The sequence below is a fragment of the Trachemys scripta genome, chromosome 2, assembly GCF_013100865.1.
Source record: "Trachemys scripta elegans isolate TJP31775 chromosome 2, CAS_Tse_1.0, whole genome shotgun sequence".
NCBI lineage: Eukaryota > Metazoa > Chordata > Testudines > Emydidae > Trachemys > Trachemys scripta.
Window position 1 is genome coordinate 81,853,576 of NC_048299.1, and position 21,351 is coordinate 81,874,926.

General features: G+C 46.7%; 1 protein-coding gene across 33 annotated transcripts in view; it reads right to left on the bottom strand.

Annotated features, from left to right (window-relative positions):
* CLASP2 (cytoplasmic linker associated protein 2) overlaps nucleotides 1-13,781 on the bottom strand; it is a 277,986-nt gene extending 264,205 nt beyond the window's left edge. For 9 of the 33 annotated variants that reach the window (XM_034761076.1, XM_034761040.1, XM_034761039.1 and 6 more), the window contains exon 1: nucleotides 12,576-13,780. In XM_034761076.1, coding sequence (XP_034616967.1) covers nucleotides 12,576-12,770 — 195 coding nt within the window. In that variant the 5' untranslated portion in view covers nucleotides 12,771-13,780. Of the gene's footprint in view, nucleotides 1-12,575 lie in introns of all 33 variants that reach the window. The other 24 variants (XM_034761075.1, XM_034761048.1, XM_034761055.1 and 21 more) reach the window with 6 other exon arrangements.
* Between the last annotated feature and the right edge of the window lie 7,570 nt (nucleotides 13,782-21,351).

Consider the following 21,351-nt stretch of genomic DNA (forward strand, 5'->3'; position numbering starts at 1 on the left):
TACTGGCATGCGAAATCTTAAATTAGAGTGAATAAATGAAGACTCAGCACATCACTTCTGAAAGGCTGCCAAGCCCTACACTATACCATCAGGGTGAGACATTCCTTGATTCAAATCCTGTCTCGTTTATAGAACTCAGATTGCAATCTTACTTTTATTTCTTAGGTAACCAACTGATTTTTCTGTAGTTAATAAATCTGTTTTATATTTTACCTAAAACAATGTGTTTTGGTTGAAGTGCTTGGGAAAGTGCGTGTAGCATACAAAAGCTGGTGCATGTCCTCTCCACATTGAGGGATGGGCAGATTAAGTAATAAACGTACATTGGTCAGGCTTCTGACCAGGGCAAGATGATCCTGGGCTGGGGAGCTGTGGGAAGTCGCTGGAGTGTCTCTATTGTTGATTCATGAGTGGGTAGGAGAAGGATTCATGTAACTTAGCTGGGTGTATCCCTGCCTGTGGATGGCTGTGTAAGTGCAGCTGCTGGAGAGGTTTGCAGCTAGTCACAACATCACAGTGTGAGAGAGAGCCCAGGTTGGTACACCAGAGGGCTCAGCAGTACCCCAGTTTCAGATTGCACCCTGGGGAACCCATCACACACAGCAAAAGTAGTCAACATCGGACTTAAGTGAAATGTAGAAGATAAGCTTAACATACTGAAACCTGTTTCCAAAGCTTTGGACAATCTGCAGAAATATAGCTGGTGCCATTGTAATTTGGAAAGAATTTTAAGCAACACTGCAGGAAGAAACAGTCAGTGAAGCTAAATTGCAAGCAGTGAAGAAGCAAATGGAACAAGCACTTACCCACCTCATTTTCTTGCCAATATCCGCAACACAAATTACCAGGATAGATGCCTAACTGCTGAAGAGGAAGATGCTATTGTAACATGGACATCTACAATCATCCAATAATCATATCAGCCATAACCATTGTCAAGGTTGGAGTTGAACCATTCAAAAGGTATGTTTGCTGCTGAAGTTTTAAGAAGTCAAGGCACTGAACTGGTGTAAGTAATTTGTTAAGCACCTGGAACCAGATTTTACTGAAGCACTAAACAAGCCTTTGACAGCAGTAGTCTTCTGCAGGTGCAAAGAAAACACTGTCGTGGACATCTAATAGTGAAGATGTAAGGGATGTGGTTTTATTAGGTTGCATCTTTATTAATTTAACCATTCTGGGAACTATCCAGCAATAATTCACACAGTGTCGGTCATGATTCCTTTCTAATTGTTTCCAGCTGGTGAAGAGCTGCTGTCAGCCCTCACACAAACACACAAAACTGGTCCCCAACCTGTTGCTTGAACCCAAAACACCCTCCCCTAAGAGAAAGGGAGTCGTCTCTTCAGAGCACCAGATGTTAGGAGCCCCAAATCCATTACACAGCCTCTTTGCAGGATGCCTTCCACTATAGTCCACTTCCCATTTATCAAGAAACCAGACCCCCCCATGAAATCAGTACCTGCACTGGACAACTCACATGTGCTAAACTATGACAACACTAACATTATCTCCTGATGTACACCAAAGGGTCAGTGAGCTCCTGCGAAGAAGGTGAAAACCAGCCATCCATGCTAATCTGGCAGTGAGAAAAACTTCTCGTCAATCCAAAAAAGGAAACTAGCACATCCTCACCAGACCAAAAAACCAGAGATGGGATGGTGGGTGCTGCTAATTTGGGTGTGACATTGGTTCAAGGTGGAGGAACAGAGTTTATGCACTTTTGCCCAGGCAGACAGGGGGCCAATGGCTTACATGAGTCCCACCAGCCTACCCACCTAGTCAGATAATTACTTCCTACCCTAACCATCCCTAGTCTGCAGCCACACCCAAGAGGGTGACCCCCTAAAGGGGCCACTATATTTCTTTCCCACCAGCTAAGACTTTTCTGCTTTGGAGCAAAATGTTCTGACCTTCAGCTCACAGCTTCTTGTGGTGGACATCATCCAGCTACCATGCCGGCTATCCAACTTGATCTGAACATTGTTCTGTGAGACACAGGCAGGGTGGATAAGATGAAGGGGGCTGTATTGAAATGATCATCAGATCTGAATACCATAACTACCTAGCCTATGTTAGGGCTATAATCATAATCTTCAGTCCTGTGTTTCGTAATAGCTTCCTCAGAACCCTCAGTATCATGGGGATTGGTGGAAAGGCATACAATAAGCTTAGATGTCTGAGGGAAGAGAAGATGTCTGCCAGGGAGCCTGGACTTGCACGCCCTGTGAAATAAAATGTTACACTTGTTCTGGTCTGCAAGGCAAAGAGGTCTATTGATATACATCTCCACTTATGAAACATGTTCTGCAGGACTGTCTTTGAGGGTCACTCATGGTTGCCTGAGAGCTGACTGCTGAGCTGATCTGCCAACATATTCTGAAGACTGGGAAGGTGCAGAGCCACTGGTGTGATCTAATTCAGAATGCACCAATCCCAAAGTCAAAATGGCCTCCTAACAAAGCAGAGACAATCTTGCTGTCTCATCTTTTGGCATAATGCCTTGCTGTGATGATGTTACGTGGATCTGTGGAGTTCAGATGGGAATGCTTTGTATGCCAGGTGGATGGCTTTGAGCTGTAGGTGGATAATAAGGAGAGAGGACCTATGGTTACTTTATGAATCTTGAGTTTGAAGGTGATCTAGATGAACTCCCTATCCTAAATGGAAGTGTGCGTCACCGGCATCTTAGTAAGTACAGGTACTCCATTCCACACTTGAAGAGGGTCTTTCCACCAGTTTTATGAGGAGTTCTTCCTGGTCTGTGAATATCATTGTCCATGTGATGCCTGCTGGATAGACACATGAGTTCAACTGCTCCTGCATGGAACATAGGTGAAGTTTGGCAAATCACATTACATAGGTGTATAAGACCATGCATGCCAAGAGTCTGAGGCATGTTCGCACTAGTGTCTTGGGGTAATCTAAGTTGGTTGATGAGGCTCACTATCATTTGGAATCTTTCTTAGGGTAAACTCACTGATCTGGAATCTAACACTGGCTCCAATGAACTATGCTTTGAATCAGAGTAAGCATGAATGTCTCTGATTTTAAGGCCCAGGACAGTGAGGAGTTGTAAGAGTTCTTGGATCAAGTTGGTGTAGACAAATCTCTGCATTAAGCATCTTCACATAACTTTCATATGACTTTGTATTGTGCCTCTATTTTCATACAACTTTGTATCAGATCCTTATATGAAAACTTTTTATTGAGCCTTGGTATAATGTTAAAAAAAATGTATTTTTGCTAGGAGTAGAATAAGAACTCCCCCACCCCCACCCCCTTTAATCAATTGCCCACTGAATGAATGAGGTGTGAATGAGCAAGACTGTGGAAGGCAAGCAACTCCAGACAGCTGCAATAGTTGGAGAGGGGATGGAAGCCAGACCCAAGAACAATAAAACTTATCAAGTGGGCTCACTAAAGAAGAGCAGACATATTGATGGCCTTGGGGGTTAGAAGCAAGCACCTTCTTTTGAAAACACCCTCTTTGAACAGCATTGGGACAACACCCAGAAAGAAGCTGCACAAAGGACCAACAGACACAGACACAGATTTTGAATCTGGTATAGATTTGCATGAGAGGGAAGCTGCTATAAATGTGAGGTGTCTTGCAGAGGACCCTGGGTCTTGTCTTGTCAACATGGGAGCATCGATCCGGATCGGCAGAATCCCGGCTCCCCCACCTAACTCACCTGGCCAGTGAAGTTATGGGGAGCAACTAATTGGTAACAACAACAAAACGGAGTGTGCTTGTGTGAATGCATGAGTGTAATATATTTGCCTTATTCTCCCTGAAAAGATCCTGTGCAGTACTTTAAGCACAATGTTTTGGTGGAGAATTGCGAAAGGGGGGAGGTACCACGAGCATTTACTGAGTAATGAAACAAACTTTAAGAACATAAGAACGGCCGTACCGAGCCAGACCAAAGGTCCATCTAGCCCAGTATCCTGTCTACCGACAGTGGCCAATGCCAGGTGCCCCAGAGGGAGTGAACCTAACAGGCAATGATCAAGTGATCTCTCTCCTGCCATCCATCTCCACCCTCTGACAAACAGAGGCTAGGGACACCATTCCTTACCCATCCTGGCTAATAGCCATTAATGGACTTAACCTCCATAAATTTATCCAGTTCTCTTTTAAACACTGTTACAGTCCTAGCCTTCACATCCTCCTCTGGTAAGGAATTCCACACCCCTGGTGGCAGAAGGCCAGGTAAAGAGAGGAGGAGAAGTAGCTTTCTTGCTCCCCCAGTTGTAGAGTTGCCAGCATTAGAAAGAAGGGAGGAGAATTAAATTTCTCACTCCAGGAAAAGATATTGATAAGTAAGAGTAAAGAGAATAAGCATTACTATTTAGTCCCAATAGGAGATTGGGTATACTAGAAAATGTTTAAACGTAAGCAGTCTCTTAAGAAGGCTCTCAGAGAGGAGACTGAGAAATTGGCATTTGTAAAAGATGTTACACCTTTTGAACATATCTTGCAAAAATTCAGACACAGCTCTTCACCTGATCAAGCGTTAGCTGATGTCCATACAATTTCAGACCTAGAAGATAAATTGGCTAGGTATTTGTTGATATATAAACCCTCAACTCCAATAAAAAAAAAAGAAGCAACAGATGCAGTTTGGCTTCTATGGAAAACCTGTAATGAGGTATTCCTTCAATTGGCTGAATGTAAAAATGGAAACAAGAAACTGCACCAAGATTTACAAGCCTCTGGTGCAGAAGCAGAGAAATGAAAATGTATGTCCATTAGTACCCAAACACAGTTAGATGCCCTTAAGGATGGGTACAAAGAGTTAAAGCAGCACTCTCATTTGTATTTATATTATATCTGGTGTTTAGTCAACTGTAATGGTTTTAGTTATATTCACCTGATTATGTTTGTTTGTTTGGTTGGTTTGCAACAGATCTGTGCCCTACAACGACAACAACTAATGTAATGATCATAGATCAAGGGGCACAGTGTTGTAGGAGCCGCCCACCTAGTCAGCAGTTCTAAATATAATTTTTCATCACATCATTGTGCTGGTAGTAATCCTGACAGTTATGTTGGCTCTAATGCTCTGCATGTGCTGCTGGATAAAACAGATGTATTCTAAATTGAAACCACAGGCTGAAATCATGACCCCATACATAGCTTTAAAACAGATACAGAAGATTTATATGGTGACCACTCAAGAATTGTTCTTGAGAGGTCAAAAGGGGGACAATGTAGATAAATCTCTGCATTAAGCATCTTCACATAACTTTCATATGACTTTGTATTATGCCTCTATTTTCATACAACTTTGTATCATATCCTTATATAGAAAACTTTGTATTGAGCCTTGGTATAATGTTAAAAAAATGTATTTTTGCTAGGAGTAGAATAAGATCTCCCCCACCCCTCCTTTTAATCAATTGCCCTATTGAATGAATAAGGTGTGAATGAGCAAGGCATGGAAGGCAAGCACCTATAGACAGCTACAGGTGGAGAGGGGATGGAAGCCAGACCCAAGAACATTAAAACTTATCAAGTGGGCTCACTAAAGAAGAGCAGACATATTGATGGCCTTGGGGGTTAGAAGCAAGCACCTTCTTTTGAAAACACCCTCTTTGAACAGCATTGGGACAACACCCAGAAAGAAGCTGCACAAAGGATCAATGGACACAGATTTTCAATCTGATCTAGATTCTGGCTCCAGAAGAGGCACTTCATGCAATGGAGATGAGGCAGAACCAAGGGTTCGATTTTATCAGAGATCTGTAGAGTTTAAGACACGAAAGGACAATTAAATCATCTAGTCTGATCTCCTGTACATCTCACAGTCCATTAAATTTCACCCAGTTACTCCTGTATTGGAGTCCAAAAATTTATGTTTGGCTAAAGTATATCTTCCAGAGAGGCATGCAGTCTTTACATAACTGCGTCTGATCCAATGGTCAATTACCATAATTGCTACAAAACGGTGCCTTATTTTCAGTTAGAATGTGTCTGACTATAGCTTCCAGACATTGGTTCTTGTTGTCTCTCTCTGCTAGATTAAAGAGTCCTTTCATGGGAAGAAAATATTGAGCACCAAGGTACTTACACACTAATCAAGTAACTAAGGAATTTTTTTCAGCCCTCAAATCTTTTTTGTGGCTCTTTTCTGCTACAAATTTGTCAACATGCTTTTTAAAACATGGATACCAGAACTGTCTCACCAATGCCATAAATAAAGACTAAATCTTCTCCCTACTCCTGTTCGCTACACCCGTTCTACATCCAAAGGTAGCATTAGTTTTTTTTGCCATAGAATCAGAGTGGGAACTTGCATTCAGTTGCTTGTTCACTTATAATCCCTAAATCCTTTTCATAGTTCTTGCTTTCCATACCCCATTTTGTAGGTATGGCTGCATTTCTTGTTCCTAAATGTATAACTTTACATTCAGCTGGATTAAAATGCATTTTGTCTGAACGGGTCCAGCTCATCAAGCGATCCATATTGCTCTGTGTGACTGCCTGTCATCATTATTTACCATTCTGCCAATGTTACATAATCTGCAAATTTTATCTTCGCTAACTTTATAGTTATTTCAGATCACAGATGTAGATGATGAATAGCTTCAGATCCCTGTGGATGCCCACTAGAAACACCCTCATTCAATATTTCCCTTTTCACAACTACTTTGAGATGGCAGTTAGCCAGTTCTTTATCTATTTAACTTGTGCTCTATTGATATTGTGTTAACATTTTAATCAGAATATCGTGGGATACTAAGTCAAATGTATTACAAAAGTGTAAGTACCGTATTTTCCGGCGTATAAGACGACTGGGCGTATAAGACGACCCCCAACTTTTCCAGTTAAAATACAGAGTTTGGGATATACTCGCCATATAAGACTACCCCTCTTCCAACGCACACCAAAAAAAAATTAAAAAAACATCAGATTTGATTTCAATATGGTAATTTTAATTCAAATGCTTATGACATGCAGGTACTTAGCAGGAAAACTGTCACTTATAAACATAAGGCTGTTTGTCATCAAACATGTAAACATAAAACAGTGCAAGTGGATTAAACTTTTCCTAATTCACTCTAAATCTGAAAGGAAGGATAAGACAATAAACCCATGGGAGCTGCCATGCTGTTTGTTTTCTAAGCTGTCAACCAAACTGGAACTGATGATGATAGGAGGAAGATAACAAACAAGAGAGAGAGAGAGAGCAAGTGCCGGGCAAGTCCCTGGCGAGTTAGCAACGCCCATCATAACTGCAAGCTACGGTATTTTTACAGGTTTTGCTGGCGTGACAGTTTCCCTTTAAAAGCCTTCAAAATCCTCCTGTTCGTCATCTGATATCATAAGTACATCAATGACATCTTGTGATACATTTGTAAGGCAGTCATCGTATGGATCGAATTCCGTATCAGATGGTGTGGTCTCAGCTTCGGCTTCCTCTTCATCTTGCCACAAGTAGTCGTCCTCCATACCATCTAATGAATTTGATATGCCACACTTCTTGAAAGACTTGATTACTGTTTCTGCATCAATATCATTCCAGGCTTTTATGACAAACTTGCACAAAACATCCAACTGTGGAGCATGCATGTTTCCTCCTTTTGTGAATGACTTTTCGCCGCTAACCATCCATTCATTCCACTGTTCTTGAATGCGATCTTTAAATGGCTTGTTTAGGCACACATCCAGTGGCTTTACCAACGATGTCAATCCTGCAGGAATAACTGCCGCATCTGTGTTTAGTCTTGCAAGCATTTGCTTGGTGCTGGGAGTTAAATGAGCCCTGAACATATCCCACACCAGTAGACTACATTTTTGAATAAGTCCACCTGGTCGCCTGCTCCATACATTATCAAGCCATAGCTTTACCCCTTCTTCATCCATCCAGCCTTTTTCATTCACATGTACAGAACAACCAACAGGGAACTTGAATTTCGGCATTGTTTTTCTTTTAAAAATAATCATTGGTCTCAGTTTGGCGCCATCAGCTGTGCATTCTAGTACCACTGTAAAACTGGACTTCTCATGTCCTGTTGTTTTAATTAAAATTGTTTTTTCACCTTTTTGATGGACAGTTTTATTTCCAACCATATCAAAATTCATTGGAGTTTCATCCATATTTCCAATACTACTTAACGCATAGCCATGTTTAGTGCGCTGTTGTATTACGTATCGATGGAAACTATTTACTTTGCTATCAAGATCTGCAGGTAATTTTGGGGCAATTTTCATCTTTTGCCTCAGTACCATATTATGCCTTCCCATGAATCTAGTACACCAGGATACAGTGGCCTTAAATCTGTTGCTGTGATCTGGGTTAGATTTGGCCCACTGAAGTGCAAACAAATGTATTTTATTTCGTGTCACCACATAACCGTTTTGGCGATGCTCATTCACCATGTCTGCTACATATTTTTCGAGTTCTGGCCAATGTGGAGTGCCTCTTCTTAATGCACACTTACCTCTTGGCATACTCTTTAATGCTTTTTCATTTGCTTTCCAGTCCCGAACCATCTTTTCTGTTACTCCATATTGTCTTGCAGCAGCGCAGTTATTATGTTCCATGGCAAAGTTTACAACTTTAAGTTTGAAACTGGCTTCATATTTCTTTCTTCTTGCTGGTGGAGCCATGATGGGGTTTTGACTGTTGGACATTTGTATACTGTACTGTATGTACTGGTGCTATATTGTATGAACAGGTACAGATACTGGTGCTGTACTGTATGTGGTACCCAGTATACAACAACCAGCCAATCACGGCAAGCGATGTACCTTACCGGCGATTGGCTGGTTGTTGTATACAAAGCCTGCTTGGATTGGTCAGCTCTCCCTGCCTGCCCAGCCCTCCCTGTCTCCAAGAGCGGTAGCGCAAACACGCCTCTTTCACCCGTCTGGCCCGCCCTTGTATCCTATTACCTCCTTCTCTGCCTCTCAGATCTCGCACATGCGCGCCTGCGCCGCTTCACTGCAGTCCTCAGGAGCGAGATCTGAGAGGCAGAGAAGGAGGTAATAGGATACAAGGGCGGGCCAGACGGGTGAAAGAGGCGTGTTTTTCTGGGCACAGCGCCGCTCTCTCTCTTTTTTTCCCTACCCTGGGCATCCCGGACGCCTGCAGCTTGCTCCGCCCTTCACTTACACCTTCCCGGTGAGGCGCCCCCTCACCTCGTCATTGGGCGGGGATGCGGCCGCGGCCGTTTTTGAGCTCCCCCCACCATATGCGGCGACCGCAGATTCTCCAGTCCGGCTCGGAAGTTTCAGCACCCGCCCTATAAGACGACACCCGGCGTATAAGACGACCCCCGACTTTTGAGAAGATTTTCCTGGGTTAAAAAGTAGTCTTATACGCCAGAAAATACAGTATATTACGTCCATGCAGCTACCTTTATCATCAAAACATGAAATCAAGTTTGAAAACACCTATTTTCCGTAAAACTATGTTGACTGGCATTAACTATATTCCTATCATTGAATACTTTATCAGCTTTTCCATCATTTTGCCCAGGATTTATGTCAAGCTAACTAGCCTATAGTTACCTGGGTCATCCTACTTGCCCTTTTTGAATACTGGCACAACATTTACCATTCTTCCAGTCTTCTGAAATTTCCCCCATATTCCAAAATTTATTAAAAATTATCAGACCAAAGACCACAGCCAACTCTTAGGATTCTTTGGTGCAAGTTACCTGGCTCTGCTGATTTAAAAATGTTTATCCCTATTAGATGTTAACTAACATTCTCAATTACTAATGGACTGGAAAGTACTTCATCAAATGATAGTAGTACCTCATCCTGCTTCTTTCCACATACAAGACATATTTACTTAACACTTCTACTTTTTCTGCATCATCATTAGAGCTCCGTGACTTCTGCAGCAGCAAGCGTGGCTGATCTCAGGACAGCCACACCAGCCAGCGGCTCTGGGCGGCCCCCCCAGCCAGCGGCCCTGGGCGGCCCCCCCAGCCAGCGGCCCTGGGCGGCCCCCCCAGCCAGCGGCCCTGGGCATCTGGCTCTGGGGACCATCTGAGCAGCGGCCCATGCGGCTGGCCCAGGGTTGGCAGGAGAAGCCGCAGCTTGGAGGCTCCCAGCAGTGGTCCCGGGACAGCCAAAGCAACCATGGGCTTCCCCCCACCCCAAGATTCAATCAGGGGTACAGTAACTCCTAGCTTAACATTGTACTTATGTTCCTGAAAAATGCTACTTTAAGCAAAACGATGTTAAGCGAATCCTATTTCCCCGAAAGAATTAATGTAAATAGGTTTTTTTCCGCTCAGTTTCACTGCTGCAAGGAAGATGACTAGTGTCTTGGCAATTCCACTCTACTGATGCAGCAGCAACCACACTGAAATTGTGTATCTGTGGTCTCTTGAATCCAACACCTTAACAGTTTATATTCAGTTCACAGATCAAAGGTCATGAAAGGCACACTTAAAATAACTCTGTACTGAAGGATTAAGATTTTTTAAATGCATTCAACATTGAAAGAATCAAGTTGACAGTCCCTTGGAAAATGAATAAAATCATTTTCTCACACAATTAACCTGTGGAATTCATTAACATAGGATGATCATTCAAGCCAAGAGTCTAGTATGATTAAAATAAACTTAAGACAATTAAATGGATAACTTCCACTGCTGCAGCTGATAAAATAAGTATAGAAGACACAAACTCCTCAAGCACAAGGAGAAGATTCTTAATCTTCCTTTAAAGCCTCTCATAGTGACTACCATCATAGATAGGCTACTGGATTAACTGAGCAATTGGACTAGTCCCATATTGCAATTCCCACTACCCCGTGTTGATGTAACATCCTTGTTTTATTTTGTTTTTGAAGGGTGGGGTGGGGTGGGGGGAGAATCCTGCCCTTTGTGTGTATAAAATTCAATGCCAAAGGAGTTATGTGCACTTAGGGAATGCAAAACTGAATCCTAATTAGCCTGCAAGCCTTTTACATTATTAAAGTCTATTAAGCTCTGTAAGAGCCTTATTTGTACAGTATTTGATAATTTAGAATACTACATATTTCTTGCCTTTCCACCAGTCTTAAAGAACAAGGCACCCAGTCATCTTTACATCTAAAGCAAACTGAACATTCTGATGTGAGAGAAAGAAGTTACACTTTGAAAAGAGCATTATTTATCTGTAGCTAATCGTATCTTTTGTGAGCTTTTACAGAGAACACACAGGCAACAAAGACACGCATCACCTCTATCTTAAGTGAGAACTTTTTTTAAATTAACATCCTGCTGAGAAAAATGTAATCAGTTGCTCATCATCCAAATTGAAAGCATTATCTCTTTCAAACCTACCCAATTTTGCTATGCGCCTATATGAAATCTCTACCCCAAATTCAGCAATTTAAGACCAACACCACACAATTGTACTAAATATTCAATAAGGAGCCATCTCTACACTAACATGACCTGTAATAATTGATGTGCTTGTGAAAATAGCTGAAATTGACAGCCTTCAGAGCTCAATCCTAAAAGCAGGTGTAAATGTTATAAAATAATTCACAGATCTGTAACATCTATAAATGCTTAAAAAAACAAGTTTAATTACTGTGCCACCATCACAAACGTACTATTATACTGTACAAACTGTTCCGATATTTGCCTGTTGAGCTGTAATCTTCAGAGAACTATTGAATCAACAGAATTAATTTGAGAGCTACTTCAAAATGACTGGTAAATCAAGTAGTCATAAGTACACAGCAATCAATTTTGTATATGGAACTACCCTCCAAACAAAAACAAAAAACCATTATGCTCACTTAACAGACCTGAGTCCAGCACTATGGAGCAACACTGCCACCAGTTGACTGAAGTGCAAAGCAACTGCAGTTAAATAGTCGCCCAAGTGGACAATATGACCACGTTGCCAATGTTTCTATTGGGTATCCAAAAGCAAAAGAATTGCCCACATTCACTCCACGCATCCAGAATTAGCATTTTCTTGTACGCTTCAGCTAAAAATGCATAAAGAAAAATTTGAAACATGAGTCACCACAGACCTCCAGAAAGATACAACATAACTACTCATATTGGGAAAACTATACAAAAGATAGTATGGATAAACTCACATTTACACTTGGACCCTGAAACAGCAATCACTAGTTAACCCCTATGAAACAGAAAAGATGATACAATACACATTTAGTGAAAGATCACTTGTATGGCCAACAGAAAATAAAGGCAAATATGTACCTGAGTGAATATAGGGTGTATGGAATGGGAGGGGTCAAAAATCAGGATGACATACAATGTGAGAAAACAGGGATGTTTGCTTTTGCTGCCCATAATCAAAAGCCATACCAAAAATAGGTTTCAGAGTAGCAGCCGTGTTAGTCTGTATCCGCAAAAAGAAGAACATGAGTACTTGTGGCACCTTAGAGACTAACAAATTTGTTAGTACTCCTGTTCTTCTTTATACCAAAAATATATGCACCAAAACATCTCTCCATAAAATTACTTTTCGTAATACAATATTTTAAATGACAAATGCTAGTACTATTTTTATCTAACATGAAAGGAGAAAATATGAAACATGAAAAAGCCTGTTACTCTCAACCTCTGCACAACATTCTTACCTTAAAATTACTAGAGTTAACCCATCCTATTAATTCGTCAATCACTTTATCAAGGCGCTGCTGATCCTGCTCCAGGTCAGTGGATCTACTGGGGTCAGCCAGATACTCCAGCAATTCTTGGCCGATTTGCATCCTGCGGCTCACATCTTTCTGCTGTACCTGATCACAGAAATAGTCCATATTGCCAGGCTCCATCGTGGATTTGAACGAAAAAGTTTATTAGACGAAGAATCAAACTGCTTCAATACCAAAAACAAATCACACACATACAAAGTGAGGAGTAGCGTGGGGAGAAGTGCCCAGCTGGAGAAGTAGCCACCAACGTTTCACCTCCAAGTCTTGCCCAGCAGAAAGGAGGTTTTTTTCCCCTCTGTTCTTCTCCCCAAACGAACTCCGCAAGGTGAAATACAAGGCCTTTAACCAAGAAACACACCAACAAAAATCCTTTCAAAAGCATTAAAAAATTAAATCTCCAGTGATTCCCTTGTGAGGCTGCTGGTGACGCAGTCGGGGAGGGGGTATTTGCAGGATCCTCTGATTTCGGGGAGCTGTTTTTTATTCCAGTTTTCTGTGTTTTTCACGATTTCCCTCAAGTTTCGTTTCTCACGAAGTTCCAACCGGGGGCGTCAGCGCCACAGGCACTTTCTGAGGGGATCCCCAGAGGCCGGCGGTGGAGCTGCTGGCGTCTCTCCCCAGCCCGCAGGCCCGGCACGGACCCACCGCCGCCGCTTCTCAGCGCAGTGGGCAGTGGCTCCTTGTTGCCAAACGCAGCCGGAAGCAGCGGCGGGGCCGGAGCGGAACTTTCATGCTCCCTGGCCCGGGGGATGGATGCGGCTCCGCGTCCCCGCTCCGCGGCAGGTCCAAACTTCAGCCGCTCCGGACTCGCTCCGCAGCGGCCCCGGCGCCTCCTCCGCCCGGTCTTCCCTGAGGGGGTGGGGGCAGCAGCCGCGGGACCCGGCGGGTTCGCTCAGTCGCGTCTCCTGGCTGCGGCGGCTCCTCAGTCCTATGGAAGTTGCGTCCCCAGCCCCGGCCCGGCTCAGCCGGCGCCCGCCTCTGGGTGTCACTCACTCTCCGGGCCCCGCCCCGCTCCTCCCCGAGCCGCCACCAGCGCCGTCTCCTCCGCGCGGCCGGGCGGCTCTCAGGGCGCGCGACACTCCCGCGCGCTCCCCTGCGACTGCGGCGGCTCCCAGCACCGAACCCGGCTCGCTCCCCGCGCCGCCGGCCGCCCGCGTGTCCTCCGTCGGCACAAGTCCAACTCACACGCACCTCCGTGCGCGTGCGCGAGATGCAACTCCCCTTCCTGACCTCCCCCTCTTTTCCCGCCTCACGCTGCAGCGTGCGCGCGCGCTCCGTCCTCTCCCCTACTCTCGCTGCAGGGCGCACGCTTGGTCCTGCGGCTCCACCTTTACAGGCGTCAGCAGGCGCAGGCGCTTGTCGGCTGTTCGGCCACCACCTCCCCAGTATAGCGGGTAGGGTCCTTCTCTCTCTTTAGCTGCCTCCACAGGGCCTGTGTACAGCGCTTTTCCTAAATAATCAGTGGGCAGGCTGAGTCGGGGAAGAGAGAAACAGCGGAGGATAAAGCATGCTGGAACCAGATGAAACGCTCTGAAAGCGGCCGTGGCTCTCAGGCAATGCAGGAGACACGCCTTAGGAGGGGTCCTGTTGCTGCTACTGCTGCTTTGAAAGCCCCCGCGCGCAGCTAGCTTACATGCAGTAGTGGTGCTATTATTGCTGCAGTCCCCTGGGGCCGGGCGGAGGCGTGTTAAGAGAGCGGCGCACGCCAGCGAAAGCAGGGCGGAGACAGGCCCCTGTGAGCTAACGCGGGACCCAGGGATATCCGTTTGCATGAGCAGAGGGTCCCTCGAGAGGCGGGTTGAGTGAGCAGCAGTGGGAGCGCTCGGGCAGCCCTGCTGCCGGCTCGGCGGAAACGTTCTCCATCTGCAAAGCCAAAGTCATGCAGCGCTGGAGGGGGAGGGGTCAAATGGGGTCCAGACAGGTCCCTGAGCCCAGAACGGAGAGACCCGCCCCACCACCGCCACCCTGGCTACTAGCAGCATTGCCGGCTTGGGGGAAAGAAACTACAAGGAAGAATCTGGGCCAGCCCTGGTGCAGGAGCAGTTCAAGCAGGGAGGCGATACTGATGTTTTATGTATGCAGTGCACTTGTAGCCCTGGCAGTCCCCAGGATATTAGAGAGAGTAGCTGGGTGAGGTAATATTTGTCCAAGAAAAGCTATTACCTCACCTTGTCTCACTGGTGTTTTATATCAAACAGATTGCAGGGCTCTCTGCAGTTTTCACAGGAACTCTCTTCCCGGTGCTGATTGGCTGTTTGCGCTCATCCCCTCCCTGTGTCGTTCTTTCCATCCAGCCATTTTCAAACTTCCTTGCACCGCTACCCCCTTCTGACAACAAAAATGACTACATGACTCCAGGAGGGGAGACCCACTGCTGCAGGCAGCATGTGGAAGCCCAAGGGCTTGCCTTCAGCTGGTGGACAGGGGGAAGGGGGCTTGCGTATCCTGACCCCTGTTACCCAGATCTGAAGCCTTTGGGATTTGGCTTCAGCTCTGGGCAGTGAGGCTCAGGCTTCTGTTGCAGAGCTGGGTCCAAGAAAGTCTAATGTCACCCCTGGTGACCCCATTAAATAGGGTGACCAGACGTCCCGATATTTAGGTGTTTGTCCTGTGTCCCGACCGATCTTTGGATATTGTCCGCCGGCAGCACTTGGCTTTTTTTTTTCCCCTCCACCGGCTGACCCCTCTCCCCCAGCGTGTCCCAATATTTTCTTCCTCTCATCTGGTCACCCTACCATTAAAACAGGATCTCAACTCACCGTTTGAGAGCCGATAGCTAGTTCCCTCCCAAAAGAACCCCACTGAAAGACAGTGGCAATTTTTTATTGGGCGGGAGGGGTGAGCATTAAAAAGTAATAAAATAAGAGCTGTTGCATATTGTTTTAATGAGTAGGTTTGTACCATGACTAAACTTGTCCACTTTAATAAAGTGAGATAAATGAGCTTCTGTTCCAAGCTCCGTGTTTCCTTTATTTATTAATGCAAACCATAGACATCCCCAACCTCTAGTTGTCTAGATTGAAGGACACCCCCCAAAAAAAGGTAGGAATTAACATGACATTTGGTGTCATCACATAGTTCACGCTAGTTATGGGTTCATTCCTATCCCCTCTCTTTTGTCTGTCTTGTCTACTTCTATTGTACATTCTTTGGGGCAGAGGCTGCCTCTTAGTTTATTTTTGTACAATGCCTAGCACAGGGCCGGCTTTAGCAAGAGCGGGGCCCGATTCCTGGGGGCGGGGATTGAAAGCCCTGCCCCCAGGAATTGGGCCCCGCTCCAGCCGGGGTCGAGGGGATTGGGTCTGGGCCGGAGCCGCTGGGGCCGGGTCCAGGGGTGCTCGGCCAGCACGCTCGGCCGGGGCCAGCGCCCGAGCCGGGCCGGAGCCGCTCGGGCCAGGGCCAGGGGTGCTCGGCCGGGGCAGGGCCCGGGCTGGAGCTGCGGGGCCAGGGCCGGGCCGGTGCACTCGGTCGGAACCGGGGCCAGCGCCCAAGCCGGGCCGGAGCTGCTCAGGCTGGGGGTGCTCGGCCAGCGCCGGGGCCAGGGCAACGCGCTCGGCCAGAACTGGAGCCGGCACCCTGTGGCCCGAGCCGACCTGGCCCGGAGCAGCTCGGGCCGGGGGTGCTTGGCCGGGGCCGGGCCGGGGCTGGGCCAGCGTGCTCAGCCGGAGCCGCGGGGCCGAGGCCAGGCCGGCACCCCGGGGCCTGAGCCGGAGCCAGAGCCGCCAGGGCCGGGATTGCTTGGCCGGAGCCGGACTGGGCTGCGCCTCACCAGATCCCTCCTCACGCCCCCCCACCCCACCCCAGTTTACCTGCTGCCGCCTGCCCCTGCTTGTTTTCAGACTTCCCGCGAACATCTGATTTGTGGGAAGCAGGGGATGGGGAGGAGCAGGGGGCGGAGCGTTCAGGGGAGGGGAGGAGGGGGAAGTGATCTGGGGTCGGGGTGGACAGCTGCGGGGCCCTCTTAGGCGCGGGGCCCAATTCAGCGGAATCGGCTGAATCAGCCTAAAGCCGGCCCTGGCCTAGCACAATGGGTCCTCTGTTCTTGGTTGATTGCTAAGCACTAGCACAGAAGTGGGCAAACTTTTTGGCTCGAGGGCCACATTGGGGTTGCGAAACTGTATGGAGGGCCGGGTAGGGAAAGCTGTGCCTCCCCAAACAGCCTGGCCCCTGCCCCCATCTGCCCCCTCCCACTTTCTGCCCTGACTGCCCCCTCAGAACCCTCAATCCATCCAACCCCTCCTGCTCCTTGTTCTCTGACCGCCCCCTCGCAGGATCCCAATCCCTATCCAACCCCCCCGCTCCCTGTCCTGACTGCCCCAATGCCTATCCACACCCCTGCCCCCAGACAGCCTTCCCCATCCCCTGACTGCCCCCTCCTGGAACCCCCCTGCTCCCAATCGCCCCCCTGGGACCCTACCTGTTATCCAATCCCCTCTGCTGCCCTGCCCTCTATCCAAACCCCCGCCCCCTGACAGGCCCCCTGGGACTCCCAAGCCTATCCAACGCCCCCTGCTCCCTTCCCCAGGTAGGAGCAGGATTTTATAATTGTACTATGAGAACTAATGTGTGATTTGATTTTATCCTGTCAGCCACCCTTTTTGAATAGCAGAAAGGAATGGCAGACCAGAACAATCCTTATGACTGATTATGGTCACCCTTTTGTTTTAGGATAAGTTATAATGTCTACTATGGTTTCCTATATGTATTACAAATTAGGCACTCTAGTTAAATATACATTTCTTTGTTTTAAGGTTTTAGTAAGTAAGGCTACGTCTACACTACGGGGGGGGATCGATTTCAGATACGCAAATTCAGCTACAGGAATAGCGTAGCTGAATTCAACGTATCTGATCCAACTTACCCCGCTGTGAGGATGGCGGCAAATCGACCGCCGCAGCTCCCCTGTCAACGGTGCTTACTCCTACCTGGGCTGGTGGAGTACATGCGACGATTCGGGGATTGATTTCTACCCGCCGATCCAGGCGGGTAGTGAAGACAAGCCCTAAGAGACAGGCTCTTGTATTGTATCTATGTTAAGCAGATTAGAGGAATGTTGAGGGCCTGAAGTCCCAATGTGAATTGTTTTAGTTATAAGATTTAGCAAGGCTTGATTTACAATGTATTCTGCTGAATATAAAATGCTGTCTGTATACCTTTGAAGGTTTCTGTAGGAGATTGTTTGTGTGAATGAGGAATGCATGCATCAGGAAAAGATAAGATGTAAAAGCCATCACAAATGTCCAGGTGGTCAAGAAAAAGTGAGAGACTTGGAAAAACCAGGAGACAATCAGAAAGCATGCATTGTATCTGATGCTAAACATGTTAGCAGCATTGACGACCTCAGGTGAGGCAAGCATCCCCAAAGGCGAGACAAGAAATAGGAGATAACGATGGGAAGCCCGACAATAACCATCAAATGATAACAGCAGAGAACCCCAAGATTAACACCACTTAAGGACTAATGATTACAGGATGACATTGCAAAATGCATGGACTCAAATGGGAATTTACAACTATAAAGCTGGGGTGTTTTGCCATGGAACTCTGGGTTCAGTTCTGCAAAGTCTCGGAGCATCGGATCGCGACTGATAGAGCCCAGTCCATACTCGTGTTCAATCTAACTGGCCATTAGATTGACTCGAGCTACAAGAGACTGGTAACTATAAACATCAACTGGCAGGTAGGGGTGTGTGTGTATCTGTGTCTGAAAAGCATATGCTAACTGTTGTCTTTTCAATAAATGCAGCATATTTGCCTTTTCTCCTTGAAAAGATCCCGTGTGCTTTGTATAGCATAACACCCTGACTGCCCCCCGGGACTCCCTGCCTCTTATCCAACGCCTCCGCCCCCTTACCATGCTGCTCAGAGCGGCAGGAGCTCGCAGCCCTGCTGCTCGACCGGAGCCAGCCACGCAGCCCAGCAGGAGCAGCAGGCCAGAGTACTGGCGGCGCACTGAGGCTGCAGGGGAGTGGGGACAGCAGGGGAAGGGCTGGGGGCTAGCCTCCCCAGCCGGGAGCTCAAGGGCCAGGTTTACAGTGGCGCCAGGCCCATGCTCAGAAGGAGCCCCAGCCCGCTCTGCTTGCACTGCACCCTGAGATAGGGTGACCAGATAGGAACTGTGAAAAAACGGGACAGGGTGCGGGGTAATAGGCGCCTATATAAGAAAAAGTCCCAAAAACTGGGACTGTCCCTTTAAAAAATGGGACATCTGGTCACCCTAGCCCTGAGACCCCACCAACCCAACTGGCTCCCCCCACCCCGCCCACCACTTGCTCCTCTCAGCCTGCCTACCGAAGGCTCCTCTTCACCCCTGGCCCCACCCACTGGCTTCTCTCTGCCCCCTGGCCAAACCCCAGTGCACCTCTGGCTCTGGGCAGTCTCTGCTTTCCACCACCGGTGGGGTCCCACCTCTCTCCCTGGAACTGAGCTGCTTGGGACTGGTGCAGAAGCCTGGCCAGTCTCAGCCAGTTGGGGCAGGGGGTACAGTGTGGGGGGCTTGGCTGGGCACCTCCAGGCAAGTGGATCCTGAGGAAGGCTGGCTGGGGCAGGCTCTGGCCTGGCTGATCGCACCACTTCCGGGGCCAGAGTGATTTTCCGCCCCGGGAACTGCACTGGCAGCTCAGCCCAGCAGACAGTCACCTCCCAGCAGGGTCCGTGAATGCAGCCAGAAGGCAGGGCATGGAGGAGGGGGTGTCTGGAGTGTGGGTGGGGATGCTGCGCTGTGAAGGAGTGAGGAAGATCTGTGTGCTGGGGCACTAAGGAGTGGTGGTTCTGTGTGGGGTGCTGAGCAGTTGTGGGGCTGTGAGTAGGGAGTGCTGGGCAGAGCTGGTGTTGTGCAGGGCGCTGTGCATTTGTGGCGGGGTCAGGGGGGCTGTGGCCATAGGGAATTGGAGGGTTGTTCCAGTGTTGGATGGGGCTTTGTGGTGTGGCATGGGCCCATCCCCGAGGGGAAAGGGCATGCTGGCAGCACAGGGCTGGGCAGGCCACTGTGCATCTGGCAACTGCTGGTTTGTAAATAGTGCCCTCACACTGGGCTGGGCGGAGCAGGGCTGCCCCTGCCATGCCATGCCATGTCCCTGGCTGGCCCCTTACTCCAGGGACCCACACACACACCATGCTCCACTGCCCCCATGGGGGCCCACAAATATGTTTGGCGCCAGACCCACAAAAGGTTTATGGCAGGCGGTCCCACGGGCCGGATGTGGCCTGCGAGCCATAGTTTGCCCATCTCTGCACTAGCCTCATAAACATCAAAATAGATACGTTCATTTGTTTAAAGCAGATAGTCTTTTCAAATTTAAAATTACAATGATCCCCCCCCCCCATCATGATAGTTTCACAGTTTCATGTCCCCACATCCACATAGGCTTTAAATAGCACCTAATTTGGGTGTTTGCTATCCTAGCTGTGGAGTTTGCATCAGATAAGATTAACTAGGTTATGAAAACTTTTAGTGCAGTTTTTAAATTGCTTTTATTGTAAATGGGTCTTGAGAGACTAATTGATAGGCATATCTTATCAGTGGATAAAATAAATACACAAGAAAAAAAAAACAGCTCTTGAGCTAGAATATTCCTCAGTGCAGTACTTTGGAGTTGTGAAGTTCTATAATGCTGCAAGTAATAAAGTAAGTAAAACTAGTACATTCCTTATTTTTTCCAGATGTATTAAAAGATTAGCTGATTAGATTTTGCTTCATTTTCCAAAAATGCACTGTTGGGCTACCAATACTTGTAGAACGTTTCAGTCCATCAGCCAAATTTTTGGAAAAAGCAGAGTTTGAAACTCAACTTTCATTATATTCTTACAGGAACTAAGTGGTTTTCATGGCTGAAAGTATTAGCTTGCCTCCCAAGAGAAGCCTTCTGTGTTCAGTTCAGGGATTGTCATATTTGAACTGGAATCTGCCTTTTGATATGCAAACATGCCGGGTAGCTTTTTTAGAAAACACTTGTCCCAAGCACTTGAGTTCACGATCAAATTCTCAGTCAGTCTTTCTTTTGGATTGAAGGTATGGGTAAAGTACATTATTACATCATGTCAATATTTACATATTCATTGTTCAATGTAAATATTGCTGTACGTCATGTTGTTTACTGTGAGAAAAAGGTTTGTAGAGTTTGTCAAGACCATGATAATTTCTGGCCTGTACATATGCACACTCTTTTAGACAATGATTCATTATGAATTGCTATTCTTAAGTTTTATAACCAATCCAAAAATATTTCCTTAACAAAAATGTGATGTCTTTGCTTCCTGAGCACTCTTCCATAATGCTGTGCGGAAATGCATATTGTAGTACATCAACAAAATATTATTACTGAATTTTCAAACATTAAACTTAAAGCCTCTAAACTTTTGATTAAAACATTTTTATTGAGTTCTACAAACTTTTTAAATATAGGTACTATATTTAAATTATCATCATTAGTAATTACACTTTATAGTCTAATGCCTCTATTCCAACAGATCTAAGCGCTGCAAAAAAGATCCAAAATTCTGCAGACATCTTGTTATGCTTATAAGAAGCACACGGGATCTTTTTCAGGGGACGATACAACAGTTAGCATATCCATTCAAACACACACACACACACCCCGATGTTATAGTTACCCAATCCAGAATCCGGATCAATCTAGTGGCCAGCTAGGTTGATCACAGGTATAGAGGAGCCGGGTTCTGTCAGTCACGACACGATGCT